Source organism: Sebastes umbrosus, chromosome 8 (assembly GCF_015220745.1).
Source record: "Sebastes umbrosus isolate fSebUmb1 chromosome 8, fSebUmb1.pri, whole genome shotgun sequence".
Taxonomy (NCBI): Eukaryota; Metazoa; Chordata; class Actinopteri; order Perciformes; family Sebastidae; genus Sebastes; species Sebastes umbrosus.
This window is the reverse complement of record NC_051276.1, coordinates 6,480,534-6,500,598: the sequence shown is the minus strand read 5'-3', so window position 1 is coordinate 6,500,598 and position 20,065 is coordinate 6,480,534. Positions and strand designations below refer to the sequence as shown.

At 37.8% G+C, this 20,065-nt stretch overlaps 2 protein-coding genes across 11 annotated transcripts in view; both read right to left on the bottom strand.

Moving 5' to 3' along the window:
* Nucleotides 1-2,452, bottom strand: part of commd10 (COMM domain containing 10) — a 70,539-nt gene extending 68,087 nt beyond the window's left edge. For 2 of the 7 annotated variants that reach the window (XR_005207960.1, XR_005207959.1), the window contains exons 1-3: nt 2,302-2,446; nt 2,162-2,206; nt 503-593 (exon numbers count right to left, since the gene is read on the bottom strand). Coding sequence is in view for 4 of the 7 variants with exons in the window: in XM_037778640.1 (XP_037634568.1) it covers nt 503-593; nt 2,162-2,206; nt 2,302-2,312 (147 nt within the window). In the remaining 3 variants the exon portion in view is untranslated. Of the gene's footprint in view, nt 1-502; nt 594-1,600; nt 1,663-2,161; nt 2,207-2,301 lie in introns of those variants that run through there. The other 5 variants (XR_005207958.1, XM_037778638.1, XM_037778640.1 and 2 more) reach the window with 4 other exon arrangements.
* A 1,832-nt stretch (nt 2,453-4,284) lies between these two features.
* ap3s1 (adaptor related protein complex 3 subunit sigma 1) lies at nt 4,285-18,673 on the bottom strand. Of its 4 annotated transcripts, XM_037778461.1 has the most exons (8): nt 18,313-18,673; nt 13,156-13,247; nt 12,325-12,436; nt 12,122-12,193; nt 9,716-9,823; nt 8,315-8,356; nt 5,552-5,594; nt 5,006-5,128 (listed from the first exon to the last, which is right to left on the bottom strand). In XM_037778461.1, exons 1-6 carry the CDS (start codon nt 18,379-18,381, stop codon nt 8,321-8,323), a joined length of 489 nt encoding a protein of 162 aa, XP_037634389.1. In that variant the 5' UTR covers nt 18,382-18,673; the 3' UTR covers nt 5,006-5,128; nt 5,552-5,594; nt 8,315-8,320. The 4 variants fall into 4 exon arrangements, with proteins under 4 accessions (XP_037634385.1, XP_037634386.1, XP_037634388.1 ...); XM_037778460.1 differs by lacking the exon at nt 5,552-5,594 and having other exon boundaries at nt 4,991-5,128; XM_037778457.1 differs by lacking the exons at nt 5,552-5,594; nt 8,315-8,356 and having other exon boundaries at nt 4,285-5,128; nt 18,313-18,665.
* Nucleotides 18,674-20,065: the final 1,392 nt, after the last annotated feature.

The window sequence follows — 20,065 nt, the reverse complement described above, 5'->3', positions numbered from 1 at the left end:
ACCTTTTCACAGCAGACATTTTGGCTTGTCAGAGCAGCAAAAGCACAAATTAAACTAATAATATTAACAATGGCTCGATTCTAATGTGGTGTAACAGGAAGCTATGTCAGTGAGCAATCATGCGAAACAGTCGGTATTAATCTTACTGGTTACACCTGTGCTTTTGATGCTGCTATCACATGTCATAATGTCTGTTACATTATATATTATTATTATCATCAAACAAAGGTGTATTACTTTCTCTTAGAAAATCAAAAAATATAACTAAACAAACACATTGTTCTTGGAGTGAATGACTGACACCTTGACAGCCAGCTAAGTCTTGTGGAAAAACCAGCATGATCAACAGGGCCAGGCATGTGTGTGCATTCATTAGCCGAGTGTGACTGATGCTCCAGTCAGTCATTATGCATGCACTGCTCTCTCTGGCACTACAGCTTTGCAGCAAAAGCCTCAAAAGCCTCTTGTCTTTGGCACAGATAACAGTGTGCCGTCTCTTTACCTTTAGATGAAGCTTTTGTATGATGCGGGAGATCAGCCTGGAGAACTTGTTCACATCAATCGCGTTGATGAAAGTCACCGCTTCTTTTATGCTGTTTGGAAAGAAGAGTCGTGAGTGTTAATGACAACGGTGTAGAAAGCGCTCAGATCTTTTAGATAAGCAACACAATCAGAGTTTACTGCCAGAGTATGATGTCATACATGAAAGGTATGTCATGCTGGCTGTCAGTGAATTTCAAAGTACTTCTATACATTGACAACAAAGACACATAAACTATAAACACAGTGGTGACAACATACAGCATCAGCAAAGAGTAGTGTCTTCTATCCATTGCAATAGGTTCCACATGGTAAATAAGAGCACAAGTGTGAAGACTGCATAACAGTCTAAAATAACATTGTGTGCACATACATTTGAGTATAAATTACGCACACACTCGATACTGCAGAGTAAATATGCTGTATACACAATTATTTCACTAGCTGTACACATTAAAAACTAAAAGAGTAATAGCACAAAGCTGATATACTCCATCATTTGGAGGACTCAAAGTTTACTTGAGTCAAGTAGTAGCATTACAAACACTAATGTATTTAAAAAATAACCAATTCTGAAGAATGGGGGATTTTAGGCCCAGTTTGTGCATCTTACATAAAGAGATACTGGTTTTACACTTGAGAATATCAGTATATACATTATTTGCTTTCCATACAATGGCATACGCTTTTGATTTTTTTACATCCTAAACTTCCTTGTAATGTTATGTTCGTTAATAAAAATTACTACGACACATAAAAGTAGAAGAATTGTGACTTTTAACCCCAGTTTGTGATTCTTGTTTGTACTGTACATTTGAGATGTTTTCACTCAAATGCACCAACACTACATTAACACTACTAGTCACATAGAGCATGTGTTTTATTGTGTTAGAGGTGGTTTGATTGTCCAATATTGCTGCCTAGTTTCAACCTAAGAAATGCATGAAAGCTACAATATTTTGGTGACGAACACAAGTATAAAACCTTTTTACTGCAAAGTAACTTGTGAACTTGAACTTAAAATTCACCCTTTTGAGATTTTAAAAAGTTGTGGTCTTACTAGAAGACAATAAGCCTTTTTCCACAGCAGACATTTGGACTTGTCATAGCAGGAAAAGCACACAGGTGTAACTAATGACATGATGACTCTGTTGTATTCAAGTGTCTCAGTGAGAGAGACAGTGAGCCAGCATGCAGTAGAGCTGCTAAATGGAGTCCAGCCATCATTCATTTCATTATTTACACCTGTGCTTTTCATACTGTATGAAGTCTACATGTCTTCAGTGAGAAGGGTCTAAAGTACAGCTACTTTACTCCTGTCCACCACAATGCTTCCTACAAAATAAAGGGACTTCATGTAGATGTTACTGGGTGTATAGGAAGCATGTTTCTCTCACCAAAAGAGCAAGAAAACCTTGATAAAGACAGTTTAACGACGACAGCTGTAACACCAGTCATCCCCAAGCTAGTGCACCATGTTAATAATAATGTGACTTTATGCACCAAATCACACTATTGATAACTTTGAGGATGCCTTCGTGTCTCGCGAGACTATAGCAGGTATTTTAACGTTAGTTGAAGGATTTCTTTTCTCTGAATTAAATGAATAAAAGCTGCCCACCTTTGTGTTTCTTTTATAAAAGAAGTCATTGTTGTCTGTCGCTTTCTGCAAATGAAAAATAAAGAGTGTCAAAGTGTCAAAGCAGCAGCATCCTCCTCAGCATGGATGTATTAAGAGGATATAACATATAAGATGCTCACACTGTTGTCATTCCTCCTTCCTGTTGTCACATGACGACTCACGTGACAAAGTCAGTCAAAGCTGCGCGGTAATGCGCAGTGAGGTACAGGACAGAGATAGACAAATAAATAAATCATAAAGAGGGATAAATAGAGATGAATATATAAAACTTTAAAAGTGTGTCACAAATGTATTCTAACACAACAGTGTCAACAATAATGTCAGCAGTTAAAGCAACTGTGGCTGCGCGCGGCAGTTCGTTGGAGCGTAGTTTGCGTAAAAGCTGCGCACAATAAAAATCTGCTGCAAGAGTCACTACGGAAAAAAGAGATGGACAAACAGAGCCGGCAACAAACGCGCGACAGCAGAGGCATCATTATTGTTTTACAGCCATGATTATAAATTGTATTAAAGGACACCTTACAACTTTAGTGGTGGAGGAAGTAGGCTACTCAGATCCTTTACTAAAGTAAAAGTAGAACCATACCATACCAAAAAAAAGTCTCCATTACATGTAAAAGTCCTGAATTCAAAATGTTACTTAACTAAAACTACAGAAGTATTATCAGCAAAATGTACTAATCAAATTAAAAAAATGTTATCACAAGTAAACACACTCATTATGCACAATGGCTCCTTTCAAGGTGTTATTATATAATATTATACTATTATTCTGTTTTATCATTAAGGAATAAGCCACATGTAAGAGCCTTTTTCATGTTGTAGTTCGTCAAATTGGAGCCAATATTAGATACTGGGTAGATAAGTAGTATAGTAGGCTACTGCATCATATCGTTTACACATATCATATGTCTTTGTACATCAAAAGAAACTAGTAACTATAAGTGTCAAATAAATGTAGCAGAGTAAAATGTACAATATTTCCCTCTGAAATGCAGAAGTAGTAGTGGTGGTAAGCTTGTGCAAGCATAAAATGGAAATACTCAGGTACCAGTATGTCAGTACTCAAGTAAATGCACTTAGTTACATTCCACCACTGCTTACTAGTAGGCTACCACTCACTGAGAAGGCACCCATTATAAAGGGATTATGTCATAACTAATGCTTTTGTTGTGGTTCATAAATAATGTACTAATACCTCATGGGTCAGTGAAGCCATTGATATGCAAAAAAGCTTTTAAATACGCTGCTCCTTCTTCCCGGAATAATGTACAGAAGGACCTGAAATTGTCGGTTGATTACTATGGAGGAATTTAAACCCATTCTAAAGGATCAAGAAAGTGGCACTCTATAGGTCGATGTGATTGTTCTTGAATTTCTAAGAGGGCGGCACAAACATCTCATTAACCTTGAGTGCCACTTTCTCGATCCTTTAGAATGGACTTAAATTCGCCCATAGTAATCAGCTCTGACATATATCAACACATTCTGAGTTGCCAGGCTAATAAAAAATCCCATTGGCAGGTGTTTAGCCTTTATTTTTGGTAGTAATGGAATTATATATATGTTGGTAATCCAATACTAAGTGCTCATGGGTTTCTCACTTTCTAATAAGTCATCAATAAGATATCTGCAGGCATTAATAAAGGGTAAATCAAGTCTGCAACTGTTAAGTATTTATGAGGTGTTAACAAGTGGATCTTCTGCAGCCTTTTTCTAGAGATAAGTGTTGAAATAGGGAGACCAGGCAAAGAGTTTTCACAACCCAATATGTATTCTTATTAACTGCTTATAACTGATCATTAAAGCATTAGAGAATGATTTATTAACCTTTAATACAGTCAATTGCAGTTATATCTTATAAAGTAATTATAAAGGCCCCTTTAGAAAGTGGTACAATATTGTTATGTTTCATGGTCCTAACCTAAAGTGATGACCGACCACATGTAGTGTTGTTAAGCAAGATCTTACAAGTGGAACATGGAACCAGGGACGATGTAATGACATGCTGCACCTACGGACATTTTGTCAAGTGTACTATATTTAACACATATTGACAATATAAAATCATAGTAATAATGAAATAAGGCAAACACAAAGGCTGAATTTCGACAGTTTATTATGTTGAAAAAGAAGAGAAAAAAAGACATGCACAGATTAAAATTAAGATAATTATTTCATAAGACATGATAAATCATTTAAAAATATTTTGCATACAAATAAGAAAAGAGAAAATCATTCAGCATATATATCCATATTTCTGTCACACAGCATATCTGTAATATAATAATATTCTTTGCACTGATTTTACAAACAAGCTGTAATGTACGACTTTCAACACTGTAGCAGATCTGTTCCAATCTGGTATTCAAAATAGTTTCATGCTCTTTTCCTCCATTGAATGATTCATCTAGTCTGGAATAACCAAACCAATAAGACGTCACTACCTGCCACGCTTTCTATTTTAAGTAAACACTTGAGTCAGTGAAATAATTCCAGTTACAAACTGACACAGATCTGCACTGTAGCAGCTGAACGTCAAGGGCCGACCTCTAACAAGGCAGAAGGAATGTACCACAAATAAATATAAATACTTCATTTTTCCTTCCAACAGAAAAAAAAAAAAAAAAACACGTAAAACATTCTTTTCTTTAATAGGAAAAACAAAAAAGATAACACCAAAACAAGGAGTGTCAAATCACACAGTACCTTCAAGATGTACAGTTTTGATAAAAGTTAGTAATTTGAGGTTTTGGTAAACAGATTGCATCACGGTAAACATTGGCTGACATCCGCAGGTTCACCATCTCGCTGCCACTATTTGAAGGAGGGTAAATTTGGCACTTTTATGCTGATGTCACCAATGTTGATGTTTCGGGGCATTTCCGGGAGGTTCATGTTCTTTACAGCTGATACGGCACGAGCAGGCGCTCCTGCAATACCGGCCTATATACACACACACATACAAAACACACACATGGAGGGTTGATAAGATACAAATCATTGAATCAAAAAAAATACGCTGTGCACGACAACACATTGAACAGTGAACATTGGACACACACAGACGGACACACACTGTGCTAAACAGAGTACTAGACAAAAACAGTCACCTGCTGACAAAATGCAAAAGCACTGACAGCTACTAGGACAGACAACATGTGCAAATGTACATTCAGATGCTTTCATAGCTTCGTATGCACATGCATTATTTGGTTCTATAGAATGATTTACATCACAACCAGAGCCAATTATGAATCAACTGTGAGGACACACTGTACTACACCATTCACTTAGTTGGATGTACTGAGCAGTACTGGACATTCATCAAATGGACAAAAGGCAGCATTGCTTGGAAAGTGAACCCACCGGACTCTTGAGGACCGATAAGGGCAAAAATGCAAGGAGAGAACTGGGTAAAGCAGAAAAAATGGATTTGGATATGAAGACGGAAATGATGTTTGGATAGATAGGTATGTATAGAATTTCTGTGTCAAATTAACATGATATTAGCCATAATAATACAGGTGATACTGTACTTCTAGTGGGCTTAATTACCTCTGGAAGGACTACACATGACTAGCTATCTAAATACATATTTGTGAATAGGGAGTGCCATTTACACATCTGGGCGTTAACTACTGATGACATGAGGAGGTTGTAAGCCTGGTAGTACTAAACTACGATGGGAAATCTATTCTCAGGGACAGAGGAGGCACTCCACTCTAACACAATGAATCTCAATGTGAAACTGTATGACAGCAATTTAGTTTAGTTTTTAAAGAAAGCATCAAGGTAGTTTAGCTTTGTGGAGCAATAAAACACATCTGTGGAGAGTGAATGATGTGATGTTTTCGTCTCAAGTGTGAGCAGACATTTGAGAATCAGTGCGGTTAGAGATCCCCCGACTGAATCTTTAGCAGACAGACCCAAAAATGACCAAAAGGTCACAGAGAACTGCATGTTCTCATTGGCCTCGGTTAGGAACACATTCGAAGTTACGAGCAGTCTCGTAAATCATTTAGTGATATGACACACAGAAAGTATGTCTGGAATGTCGATTTATCCACTTCACTTATTTTCACAAGGTTATTTCAATGGACCGTTTGTCTTATGGGGCATTCCTCCTTCTGCCAAGAATCAAGGAGACTTGTGTTGGGAGGAAAGATGACCGTGGCGTTAACCGAGAGGAATGCTGATTCAGCACACGGGCTCGGTATTCAGGAGCCGGACTCGAGATGGTTTATTCCTCGCAGTGGGTAGCCTGGAGACCCACTGTGCAAGTCCATAATAGTGGGTTGTTAATCAAACGCTGGGTGACTAATAATATGGACAGAAATAGCCACACCAGCTGTGTAACACACGACAATGGCTTGATTCTCTGGTCTATGTAAGTCAGAGAGCCGTATTAAAGGCTGGAGCAGTAGCCCATCTCTTGTCTGTGGCGGACAGCGGAGCAGAAGAAAAACCGGGATAAAGAGTCTACAGTAGAGGGTTTTATTGTTGGTTTAAGGCAAACTACATGTGGTTAAGAGGGTGAGACCTTAAAGGAATAGGTCATCAGTTTGGGTAATATGCGTATAGGAAACAGCTAGCCTGGCTCTGTCCAAACACAACTACAATTTGCCATTTTACCAGGAGTTATGCGTCCAACTGTGGTTGCGTCCCAAATTCCACACTAACATGTTATTTAGTACGTGTTAACAGCATGTGAGATTTTTTAGTGTGTCCGAAACCTTAGTATGAATCCAATAGTACGGGAATTGCATACTATTGCCTGTGAAATATTACAGTATGCAACGCCGGACACTAGAGCGGCATAAATATCCCACAATGCAATGCGGTAGTGACGACAACGTCCATAACAGACGTTGCGGGACAGCTCTGTAACATCAATAACTGTAAGTATAATATTCCACTTTGCTAGGTGTGATATCTTTTTCAAATTAATTCAGACTTTGATTCTCACAAATCATCCTTTTTTTTTCACATGAGGTCGGCACGGGTTACCATGGTTACATGTCTCCGACCGGCAAGAAGGCGCTCAGAAATTGGCGATGTAAATTACTGTTTAGTGTGTCCGAATTCCGAAAAGATACATACTACTGTTTATTCAAACAAATGTATGTTGAATGATAGTTCACATATTGGGAATATAGTGGATATGGTGCCTTCAAATGGGGTGGTGTTTACCGTGTTTACGAGTTGGGCCCATATGAACGCCCCCCTCATGTTGTATTCACGACCTCGTTAGTGGAAAGTTTCTGAAAGCTCCGAGTTCACGACTTGTGACGTGTTTGTTGCCCATGGAAGTTAATTTTTCGGTGCATAATAAGTTAATATATTGTAATTTTAGTCGTATATTGTTTTTCTTTGTAATTTATAATAAGTCTGAGGAAAATGTTGATATTCCCAACGGCCTCATCTTTTTCCTCTCTCGTTATGCCTTTGCATTTCCTGCATTATATACCCCACTTGCTAGCTTGCTAAATTGTTAGCCTCTGCGGCTTCTAGATGCTGACAGTAACGTTAATATTGCCGTTTAGCAGCGGTATTCTTCGCGACTTGTCCACTTGAACGCCACGCATATCGTGTACACGGAGATGAGATTAAATAATGAACATATTTTCTAAAAATGGGTTTAAGAACTCAGAAGATAATAAAAAAGGCCTTTTAAAGCAAGAGACACAAAGAGTTCTGTAGCATCTCTAGTCTGTTAGATTTATTTTTATTTAAACTACAGTGGGAGGACAATATAATAGGAACACCTGACATTATGTATAATGCACCGCCACAAACTACAGCTTCAGAAATGATCTTAGAGTTGAACAACCACCTCTCGGACACAGTCTCAACAGCAGTTCAACGTTTCAAACTTTACAAAGATAATATGTATTTATCTACTGTAATAGATTGCATTATACTGTCAGCTGTTTCCATTATCCAGTCCACTCCCCGTACGCTCAACCACCAGTGGCATCATTTTTGGGTCTGCCATGAAAGATTCCGACTGTATGTTAGTGACGTCAGTTTGCTATTACATGGAGGGCCATATGGTGAGACTCAAGGGCGGGGTGTGGGGGAGTAAACTTCAGTTAAGGTTACAGTACTTGGTTGTAAATTTAGCAGTACCTGTGTCTACCTGTCCTGCCTGGTAGACTGAAAGATAAACGTCTGTAAAGAGAGAGAAGAATGGAAAGAACTAGACAGGGTCAGGAAAAAGAGGAATGAGGAATGTTAAAGCAGATTAAAGTAATTACAGTTTATCTCCACAGAAAAAAGTGATAGGACCTATCGTAGACCACATCTTTAAGAGCTTTTCCCACAATTATTTTTGTAGCAAAAAAAAATAAAGATAATAATTGAGAAAGTTTGATGAAAAAAAAAAAAAGCATGAATTCCACTTAATCAGTCTTGGAAGGAGAACAGCTCATTCCTTGTTCCCCAGACACTGCCCTATAAATGGCCAATGTCATTTTGAATTAGCATCAGTGTGAAAAACACACACTGCGGTCTAGGGTAGGTCCAAGAGGGAAGGACAGAGCAGCTCTGATGATCGTAGAACAGTAAAAGACTCTGCTTACAGAGCAGCAATCAAAAAGAAGATTCTGTCTCGTTAACAGCGCACAATGCAGGTCAGATTATTAGAAAAAAAGTCTACTTTGTTAACACTAAATTATCATTTTAATTAAAAATGTTAGAGCACACAATTGAGGTCAGCCAGTTAAAAAAACTGACCCTTCACTTTGTCGTGTAAGCAACAAAATACAACAAATTTGTGCAAGTCAGCGTTTCTTATTGAAAACATTGCCTCAATGTTTAGACATTTAGTGCACTGTAAGCAATTTAAAAACAAAAGCCAAATCAAATTATAAGTTTTAGGACTACAAGAGGCTAAAATCCACATTATGCAAAACAGAAATGATTTCATGAAATTGTCTCTGGCTGTCTGTCTGATTAAAACTTCCCAACAAGTAAATGAATGTTTATCTGCTAGCAGAAGCTGCATGGAAAGCAAAGCGATGTCCTTGCATAGAGCAAACATCTAAGCAAGGACACTGGCTTATAGATGTAACAAAAACACACTGGAAAAGCATTTACTAAAAATTCACATTCTCCTCTAGAATAATAAGAAGGTAAAGCCTACAAGCAGCCTGTTTTCATGAGTATAATGTCAGATCTACATGATATAAATAGAGGATGGTGATTGTGAGATTCCGTGGTTAATGGTACGTTAAGTTAAGTCTCCGTAATAATGATAAATTGATGACTATGACGCTGTAGGACTGAGGGATACGGGAGAGGATATGTTGAGTCTTGACCTGTGTTGAGAGCAGTGCAGCAGCGAGAGGAGGGAGCACAAACACTCAAGAGTATAGGTAGGGAGCATCCACAAGGTCACTGGAGAGGAACATGCAGGGTGCAGCATACACACATGCCTTCATACTGGATACGATACCGCAGAGTAGTACTGGAGGTAGGATCATACGTGTCATACAGTACATACAGTGGACGGGGCAGGGTCACGCTTACCTCAGACTTCTCCATCTTGTTCTGGGCATCCACCTGTGTGATGATTTCATTCATGTTGGTCTCCAGGACCATCCCACCCATCACCATCTCCGCCAGAATGTTGTGGACCTGAGAAAAATAACATGTGAATCACGTCTTAATATCATTAAACAAATATTTTTAACAGTGATTTGAATGTGCTTCAAATTCCCCTATTTAAAGTGGCAGTAGGCAGTATATTTTTGGCATCATTGGGCAAAAATTCAATAATAACCTTTCAGCATATTGTAATTCAAGTGCTCTGAGAGAAAACTAGACTTCTGCACGTCCTCATGACTCTGTTTTCAGGCTTTAAAAAATCTGGCCCGTGATGGGAGACTTTGACCAATCACAGGTAATTTCAGAGAGAGAGCGTTCCTGTTGAGCGCTCCTATTGGCTGTGCTCTGGCTGGTGGGCGGTGCTTGGTATTTCCTCAACTGTTCTCAACTTGGCTGCCGGGTCAAAACATTTGAGGAGAGAAATAGGCATTACAATAACAGACTATGGATTCATATTTGATCAGCGCTGCCTAGTTTGACTGTTTGGTCGGAGTTCACGATAACGGAAGGTCGCTGGTTCAATCCCCCGGGCCGGCAGGATAAATCTGGGTGGGGAAAGTGAAAAGTAGCGCTTGCCCCTCTCTCATTACCAGCACTGAGGTGCCCTTGAGCAAGGCCCTTAACCCCAACCGCTCCAGTGGAGTTGCTCAGTGGCCAGCAGATCAGACTGTGGTTGTACTGGGCAGCTTCCAGGTGTGAATGTGTAACTGTGTGAATGTGATCAGGGCGTTCCTGAAAAAGAGAGCATTGCTCTCAGTAAACCTCCCCCTGAATAAATAAAGGTAAAAAAAAAAAGAAGAAGATTGACAGCTGGCTCATAGGCGGCAGCTGGACGGCAGACTCGACTCTGATTGGTTGTTTTCCTACGGTCTGTGAAATCTTGCAGATGCCGTTAGGAGCACCGGCGGACACAGAGGCACATGATTTTTTTCAGATCAGATTATGATAAGAAAATCTCACTTTTCAGCCGGGACAGGACCAATTTTTAAAGTTTCTTCACATTTGTGCTTTGGCAAGCCCAGTATTCATCAATTATAACTTCTTTGATGATACATTTTATACCATACAACTGTGTTTTACTAAATTGTCATTCATTATCTATTTATATGCCAGCCTCCATTTCATGAGTTACAGTTGTTGAAAAACAATAAACACATTATAGTGTGTTATAAACCATCTGTCAAGCTAAATAGGGATCTTCTTTCAATAAAATGTCAGAAATGTTCATATAAAATCTGCGAGAACAATAGGTGACAAATTTAAATTGCTTATTTTTTCCGAGCAGCAGCCTAAAACTCAAAGATATTCAGTTTACATGAGATCACAGAAGACAAAGACGAGCAGCAAATCCTCCTGAAGATGAGAATGTTTGGCAATTTTGCTTGAAAAATGACTAGTGATGAATCAATTCACAAAATAGTTGCTGATTAACTCATTGATTAATCAGTTAATTGACTAATTATTTCAGCTCTAATAACATGTATTGAAGTTGTTTTAAAGAAGTTGCTTGTAACAACAAACATGTAGAGTCATTTGAGAAACCAATGGCTGTGCAAATTGCTCAACTACAAAATCTGGGAAGTCACTGAAAATCTGTTAATGTCACAACAGCTAATCTGTTACAACACAAGACAAAAATCACCAGATAATGTGACGCTATAATATGAGGCAACAATAACTCAGGGTTTATATTACAACTTATTTCTACTTTCTAGGATCAAACAAACATTAAAGCAGTTTTATAAATATGCAACACGTTCTCATCCCAACTCGTCACATGCTGATGCTTTGTCAGACCCCTCAGCAGTAAACACGTGCCTAATGTTGTGAATTAAACAATAACACTTGCTTAGGTTTAGGCAACAAAACCCCTTAGTTAGGTTTAAGAAAAACACTACATTGGGTACATTGGTTGGGCTTAAAATGACTATATTTGTACAGTGAAAATGACACTGAACGTTGTGAACAGGGGACATGTAAGAACAGTTGATTGTAACGTGACGCCCGGGACATGAACAGCGGTGTCCTGAGTTTGTTGAACCCATCCACCTCCCCTCCCACCCGCCCGCCCGCCCTGTGTCTCTTTCACTCGTTAATTATGGCCCCACGGCACTTTCTCTGAGCGTTTCCTGCTGCTGTGGATGGTTTTACATTGTAGTTAATGGAAAGCCCGGTGCGTCCCATACCGGCGCTAAAGGGTTCCTTGCGCATCGGTATCGAATGTTGACGCCCGTGACAAAAACGTCGGTATTTGACGCTCTGGGAATGAGAACGGGCTGAAATACGTAACATCACAAAGAGGTAAACAGTTTCAAAAGTATTTCCTACCTTGTCTACGTGGAAAATTAAGTCAAGCTCACAGACGTTCTCAAAGCATTTGTCGAGCGTCTCCACAAATACCTGGAAATAGAAAGAATTTAATGTAAAAAAAACAAAAAAAACTGATTTGCCATTGATTGTAACACAAAAGCAAATCAATAATTGAGAGTGTAACAGATGCATTACTACTGTATGGTTCTCCAGGATTTTACCTGGATTAAGTCTAAAATTCCTAGTTCACTCTCCGAGGAGTCCACACAAAACACAAAGTAGAGCGTGGCGTAGTGTCTGTAGATCAGCTTGTAGTCTGATCCGCCAATCAACCTGAAACACAGGGGACAAGGAAACATTACACCCGTCCTCCTGAGGCAATACATTAAACACAAACAAACACAGTGATCATCAGGTCAGTCACTGACTAGAGCACATTTACATACGATCTTTGTCATGTTTATGACATGTTATGACAAAGACAACACAGGAGCATCGGGAGGGAAACAACAGGATGTTTTTAATCAAGAGTCAACATATGTAAAGATATGATATACTATACTAGCATGAGAAGATATGAAAGATGTTCTAGTGTTCTAGATCTAGTCTGGGACTGGGTTTGATAAGACCTCAGTGATCAATGGCTTTAGCCACAGGAAATGTTGTAACCCCCCTAATCCTGTGTAATCCCCCAAATAGAAATGTGAATAAAGTGGTTTTTGCTTGACGGGATAATATTCAGTAGTTGTCTAACGCTTAATGTACATTATAATACAATATTTCTAGAACCACGTGGCTTTAGTGTCACAGAATTTGAGGCGCCAGAGAGGGAAAAAAGTGCAAAAGTAACAGGTGCGAGCGGTGAAGTTCCCCAAGGTAAAACGACACCTACTTGGTTACTCATTACCTGAATGATAGATGAACTTTAAACAAACACTGTTACCATCGATTGTCATCCATAAAGCCCTCTGAGCCTTCCTTTATTGTGTGAAATGATCTGAGTATTTAGACACACTTGTTATAGTTCCCACACTACATGCTTGCTTGCTTACATTCCACCTTCTAGGAAATTACAGACGTTCTCATCTCTTTTCGAGACCAAGTGGAAGGTTTCCCTGATGATCTGTTGCTCCGTGTCTTCATTCTGCGGGATGAACGAGGAAACAAGAGATGGTTAAACAGAGAGAAGATGGTAAATAATGTGTTGTTTGTGCACTTAATTGCCTCCAGTGAGCCTTTTCATTACTTCTATCCAGATGACTGGGCTGGCGGGTAAATTGACATTTCCCTTCACCTCACTTTTTCTTTAATATATGCATTAGTTCTGAGTGAAAAAACATGATTTATATACCAACCGCTCTCTTTGTCACGTCTAAACATACGCTAGTGCCCCCAGGCTACACAGGCAATGATGTCATTTCAGGAGCTGAACCAAGGCAGGCTCATCTTATTGTTTGCTAATGGATGAGATTCTGTTTAAAACCTCAAATATCCTCGGGCGTGTTTTGCAAGCACTAAAAGGCTTAAAGAGTGGATTCATAGTTGAAGATTTCCTGAATTAATAGGAGGGCCAAAGTCCCGTGGCACAAAAACCAGACTCAAGTTTCATTTGGTTTGTCAATATCAGACTTCTGCATTGGGATTAAACATATTTTAACTGATCAAAATGAAAATGCACACTCAAGGTAGGAAGAACCCAGAAACATATGGTCTGAGGTAGAGCTGCAACAATTAATCGATTAATTGCCAACTATTTTGATAATTGATTAATCAGTTTGAGCAATTTTTTAAGAAAAAAAATTCAAAATTCTCTGATTCCAGCTTCTTAAATGTGAATATTTTCTGACAGTAAACTGAATATCTTTGAGATGTGGGCAAAACAAGACATTGTATAATGAAAATAATGGTTGGTGGCATCCCCAGTCTGAGGATTTTTAATCCAACCTTAAATCCTCAATCAAAAGGTTATAATCTTGTGTGCAGCTCTAACATTAAGCCAGCCTCACCAAAGGGTGCTAATGTCCTCTCGGGATGCATAACAGGTCAGTGAGCACCAAGGAGAGAAGAGGCCGTCCAGTATGCAGCTGGCTGGAAGGCTGTATTGGTCATGTGACTTGTAGCACGGGACTAGTAGGGATACGGTATTCACAGTTTAATGATACAGCTGGAAGACTGAAAAACAGCAGCATCTTTTTAAACTTCTAGATTCTGGTGTTTTAATGGACTCTGGTTTCTGTGCGTCTGTCTGGACAACATTTGGCCTTCTGAACCTGCAACCTTCCTCTAAATGTTGGCAAAGTACGAACAGCAGTAACACCCCTCTTCCTTAATTTCAGTGTGGGAAACATTAGAAATTCAAGGGCATACAGGTGGCATAATGGTGCAGACACATGCTATATAACCACATTCCCCCACTTTGTTACATGTCATATCTCTTTCTCTCTCTCGTTCATGTTTCCTGTCTGCGTCTTCACTGTAAACTGTCCAATAAAGGCCAGAAAATGTATCTTATAAATACTCTATAACACACTATAATGCAGTTGTAAGCACAGACAATGTACAGTACGTATCAGCAATTATAACGTCTCCTATGAAGATGTATTTTATATTATTACATCTGTGTTTTTATCTGTTCACACACACACACCGGCCTCCTCTTACAGGTGATCACAGCAGGAGTTATAGCTGCTTACAAACACATTAAAGTGTGTTATGTATTCAAGGTTTATATACTGCTTATGAATACTAAAGAGGGGGATTAAAGTGTTACCAGAAACTCAAAGCATGTGATTAAATAAAGCTAAGCTAACAAAGATTTGCAGCTGTAACATTGTCACTAACTGTATATGATTAGATATATTATACAATGAAGCACTGAAGCAGCACTAAGAGTTCATAACTTAACATAAGTAAATAAACTGTCTGCTGAAAATAGTTTTCACAGCCACCAGTACGTGTGAAATATTAGACCCTGCCAGCCAGTAAGCCGACACCCCAGCGTTCAATAGAACAGATGGCGTCTACATAGCCGTCTTACAATCCAATCAATTTCAATTCATCCTCCTGAAATACAAACACATCCATGTGTATCTCAATAAATAGATATTGGAACATGCTGAATGAAGCAACACTGTTTTAGGCCTGCACTTTTTATTTTAATCATTTGTCTATAAAATGACAAAAAATAAAATGTGAAACATTCCCAGCACTGTTTCCCAGAGCCAAACGGGACATCTTTGAATGTCTCGTTTTACCCGACCTGCTGTCCAAATCATAGATCTGAAACCATTAGTCAATAATCGATTGTTTTTGAGTGATTTTTCAAGTCAAAATGCGAAACACTTGCTGGGTCCAGCTTCTCATACTATGTGAAGATTCGCTGCTTTTCTTTGTCTTATAATGATAGTAAACTAAATATTTGTGTGTTTTATACTGATGGTCGGACAAAAAAACAGCAATTTGAAGGCAGCGCATTGGGCTCTGGGGAATTTTCACAGTTTTCTGACATTTTATAGACCAACTGATTGAAAAATAATCAGAAGATTAACTGTTAATGGAAATATTTGTTAGTTGCAGCCCTAAAAAACAAAGATATTCACATACTAACATACAACAAGTGGTGAAAGAAGTACTCATGTTGTACTTGAGTAAAAGTAACAATGCCACAGTGTAAAAATACTGTTACAAGTAAAAGTTCTGCATTCAAAATTTTACATAAATACAAAAGTATTACCATCAAAATATACTTAAAGTACCAAAAGTATGCAGAATGGTGCATTTCAGAATAATGTATATCATTGTATTATAATTATTGCATTAATAAATCATATCTTAACCTATAATAATGCATCATATTTTCTTTGTTAATTATATGTTCTATTACATGTATTAATCTAAATCTGCAAGATTAGTAGCAATAGTAACTTAAGTTATCAAATAAATGTAGTGAAGCCTCCTCTTGGTCCTGATCACCTGATTGGAGCTCAGCTGGGTGAATCTGCCTTTTCCTTTCACGCTCTGCAAGCTTGGAATGAGCTGCGAGGCATACTTAAGTTGAAATTGTTACCCTCACTTGGCATGTTTGAAAATATTTTAAAATCTGTTTTTACAGAACAGTGTAGTTGCTTTTAACAAGTGACATTATGTTTGCCTTGATTATCTTAGCCTCTGATTCCTGGATGGTTTGTGTCTGTTGTTGTGTTTTGGTATGTTTTTCATTGTGATGTTTTCTGTCCCTGTTTGTACTCGTATATATGAAACTTTTTACTTGATGCCCATCTTGACCAGGACTTCCTGGCAGAAGAGATATTGTATGGGATGGGACCTTTCTGGTTCAATAAAGGATGAATAAAATCAAAAAAGTTCAAAGTGCAATATTTGCTTCTGAATTGTAGTGGAGTAGAAATATAAAGTAACAGAAAATGGAGATACTCAAGTTAAGTCCAAGTAATTTAATTTAAACCTGCAGTAGGCAGTATATTTTTGGCATCATTGGGGAAAACAATTCCATAATAACTTTTCAGCATATTGTAATTCAAGTGTTCTGAGAGAAAACTAGACTTCTGCACCTCCTCATGGCTCTGTTTTCAGGCTTTAGAAAACCTAGCCCGTGATGGGAGACTTTGACCAATCACAGGTCATTCCAGAGAGAGAGCGTTCTTTTATTGTTTGCTCCGGCTGGTGGGCGGTGCTTGGTGTTTCCTCAACTTATCTCACGGGTCACAAACTTTCTCATTTTACAGCTAAACAGCACACGGAGATGAGTCTGAAAACATTTTATGTGACAAATAGGCATTACAGTAACAGAATATTGATTCATATTTGATCAGCGCTGTCTAGTTTGACCGTTTGATCGGAGTTTGCGAGTGACTGACAGCTGCTCAGAGACGGCAAGGCTCCAGCTCGGCTCTGATTGGTTGTTTTCCTCCGGACTGTGAAATCTTATAGATGTCATTAGGAGCACCAGAGGACACAGACGCACATGATTTTAGTTCAAATTACCTGTTTCGTGCACTACTGTCAGGATATAGTGACCGTTTTATAAAAATTAACTTTTTTAAATCACATTTGCTCCTATACTTCAGCTATAATTTAGTTATTCCACCACAAAGAAACCTCAAAACTCACATTTGAGAAGCTGTTACCTGCACATGTTTAGCCTTTTTTGCTTAAAAAAATGACATAAAATTATTAACTGATATTGAAAATAGTTGCCAGTTAATTAAATTGCTCGGTCTAGGAAGTCACCTTGCTATTGTAGCAGCAATATTAAAGAAGGGGCAGGCAGCCAACCTTGAGATATAAATCCAATTATGAGAACAAGCCAACACAGCTTGCTGGCCAACAAAGGATATTACATAAGCGGTTAGCTGTATACCTGCATGGAGCCTACAGTATTATTCATTGCAGGTAGGTCTCTCCTCCATGTTGATGACAATAAAGCTGATTGAACCAGTGAAAGGCTGGAGAGAGCACGAGACACTCACAAGGGCGTCATTACAGTCATGTGACCCAAACAGAGTGAACTCACTCCTCTGTGTTCATCATCTCCAACAACAGTTGGATTTAACACCAGAAGTCCAGTTTGTTCATCAACCGACAACAGCTGGATTTAACATGATAAGTCCTGTTTGTTCATCAACCGACAACAGCTGGATTTAACATGAGAAGTCCAGTTTGTTCATCAACCGACAACAGCTGGATTTAACATGAGAAGTCCTGTTTGTTCATCACCAACAGCTGGATTTAACATGAGAAGTCCTGTTTGTTCATCAACCGACAACAGCTGGATTTAACATGATAAGTCCTGTTTGTTCATCAACCAACAGCTGGATCTAACAGGAGAAGTCCTGTTTGTTCATCAACCAACAGCTGGATCTAACAGGAGAAGTCCTGTTTGTTCATCCAGCCTCTCAGCAGACATGTGAGAGCCTCGCACACGTTTAATTATTCATATTGTATAGCGACATCCTACCCGCACCAGGGTCAGTGTGAAACAACATCACATCACTGGGAGGTAGTAAAGTAGCATCCACACACCTTCTCATTCAAACTGTGTGACACATTACATGAATGCATTCAAGATATTAGCTACATCGGCTTCAAGAAAACATCACACAAAGTATGTAAACAGCCTCAGATTGATGTTTGTAATCCACTTCCGCCTCTCTGTGAACACTAGAGAGGTAAATAAATAAGATGCTACTCACATAGTGCTCGTAGAATTTAGAAAGCCGAGGTTTCCCGTGGTTGTTGAATATTAAGATGGCTCTTATCATGATTGTAGCTGGTGGAGGGAGGCGGGGAGCAGAAAGGGGGTCAGTCTGAGAGACTGTAGTCCGGCAGCTCCCGGAGACCCGGATCAGATTCACGACTAGATCCCGGCTCTGTGTAAAGGTTAATACGGGATAGCTTGGAGCTACACGCTGCTGCTACACCTCCATCGTCTCTTTACGGAAATATTCCACGTCAAAGGACCAGTCATGCTCTCCTCCTCCTCCTCCTCTTCCTCCTCCTCCTCCTCCTCCTCCTCCTCCGGCTACAGCAGCCGAGATGGGTCAAAAACCTCAGCGCTGCGAACCGCAGAGGGAAACACACAGAGAAACAGTGATTAGTTATTCCTAAGAGTGATACTTGAATCATCCATGCAGTGGCGCAATACAGTATGATAATAATAAGAATAATTATTAATAATAAGAATAATAATATAATAATAATAATAATAATAATAATAATAATAACAATAATAATAACAATAATAATAACAACAATAATAATGATAATATAATAGTAATAATAATAATAAAAAATAATAATGATTATAATAATAATAATTGTAATAGTAATAATATTAATATTAATATTAATAATAATAATAATAATAATAATAGTAATAGTAATAGTAATAATAATAATATTAAGAATGATAATAATAATAATAATAATAATAATAATTATAATTATAATTATAATTATAATAATTATAATAATGATAATAATAATAATAATAATAATAATAATAAATAGGTGCCTGTCTCAATTTTTTGTGTTTTGACAAATATTTAGTGTTTTAATTGTTTTAAGTATTTATTTGTTGCAGTCCTATTGTTCTTTCCGTTTTGATTGGGTCTTACAAATATGATTTATGCTACACCATTTATTTTAGTTACTTATTCAAATTTAATTGGAAACTAGTTTTGACCCCTAAAATTTAAACTAATTTTGTTAATTAATAACAAAATAAATGAATAATCTTAAATTGTTGATTGATTTGCCCATTTATATACTCGTGCTTGTTGTTTATGTATTCATTATTTATGGTTATTGTAGCCTTGTTGTTGTTTAGTTTGGCTCTTTTTCTCGGATCTTTACACTATTATTGATTGATATGAATGATATCAGAAAGTGTATCATAAAAATAATAAATAAAAATCACTAATCTATCACTACTATCACTAATAGTAACTAATAATTCACTACAAAATTAGATAATGCAGTAACTTTTGCACAACAGCAGCAATAAATCCCTTACAAAACATCTTGGGACTTTTAAGTAGCCTGTATCCTGTAAAGTGACAGATTTTTTATTTCTTCTTTATTAAATTTGATTAATTCTAAAGTAATTCTTATTATTTTATCCTTTTCAATGTAATGTAATGTTCTGTTTGCCACCCACTAATTTGTCTATTTGTTTGAAGTGTAACAAAATCAACTTTTTTTTATATTAGTAAATTACACATGAAGTCACTTTATTACGCTATCAATTGATCCTGGTCCAATTCTATAGTGTTTATTACAACAGAAGTTGTTTTCAGAGAAATTTCAACAATTCAAATGTTTTCATCCAGTTCAATGTATTTGAAGCATGCTATGGTAATGATAATATAATATCAAAAATAATAATAATAATAATCATCATCATCATTATCATCAAACATTGCAGAATAGTGGAATAAGTAGACA

Bases quoted from the DNA above. Each gene is read 5' to 3' on its own strand.
- ap3s1 (XM_037778457.1), bottom strand. From the start codon at position 18,381: ATGATAAGAGCCATCTTAATATTCAACAACCACGGGAAACCTCGGCTT. The intron at 13,248-18,312 runs GTGAGTAGCATC...TTCATCCCGCAG, and splicing joins CTAAATTCTACGAGCACTAT to AATGAAGACACGGAGCAACA. The intron at 12,437-13,155 runs GTAAGCAAGCAA...CCTGTGTTTCAG, and splicing joins AATTTCCTAGAAGGTGGAAT to GTTGATTGGCGGATCAGACT.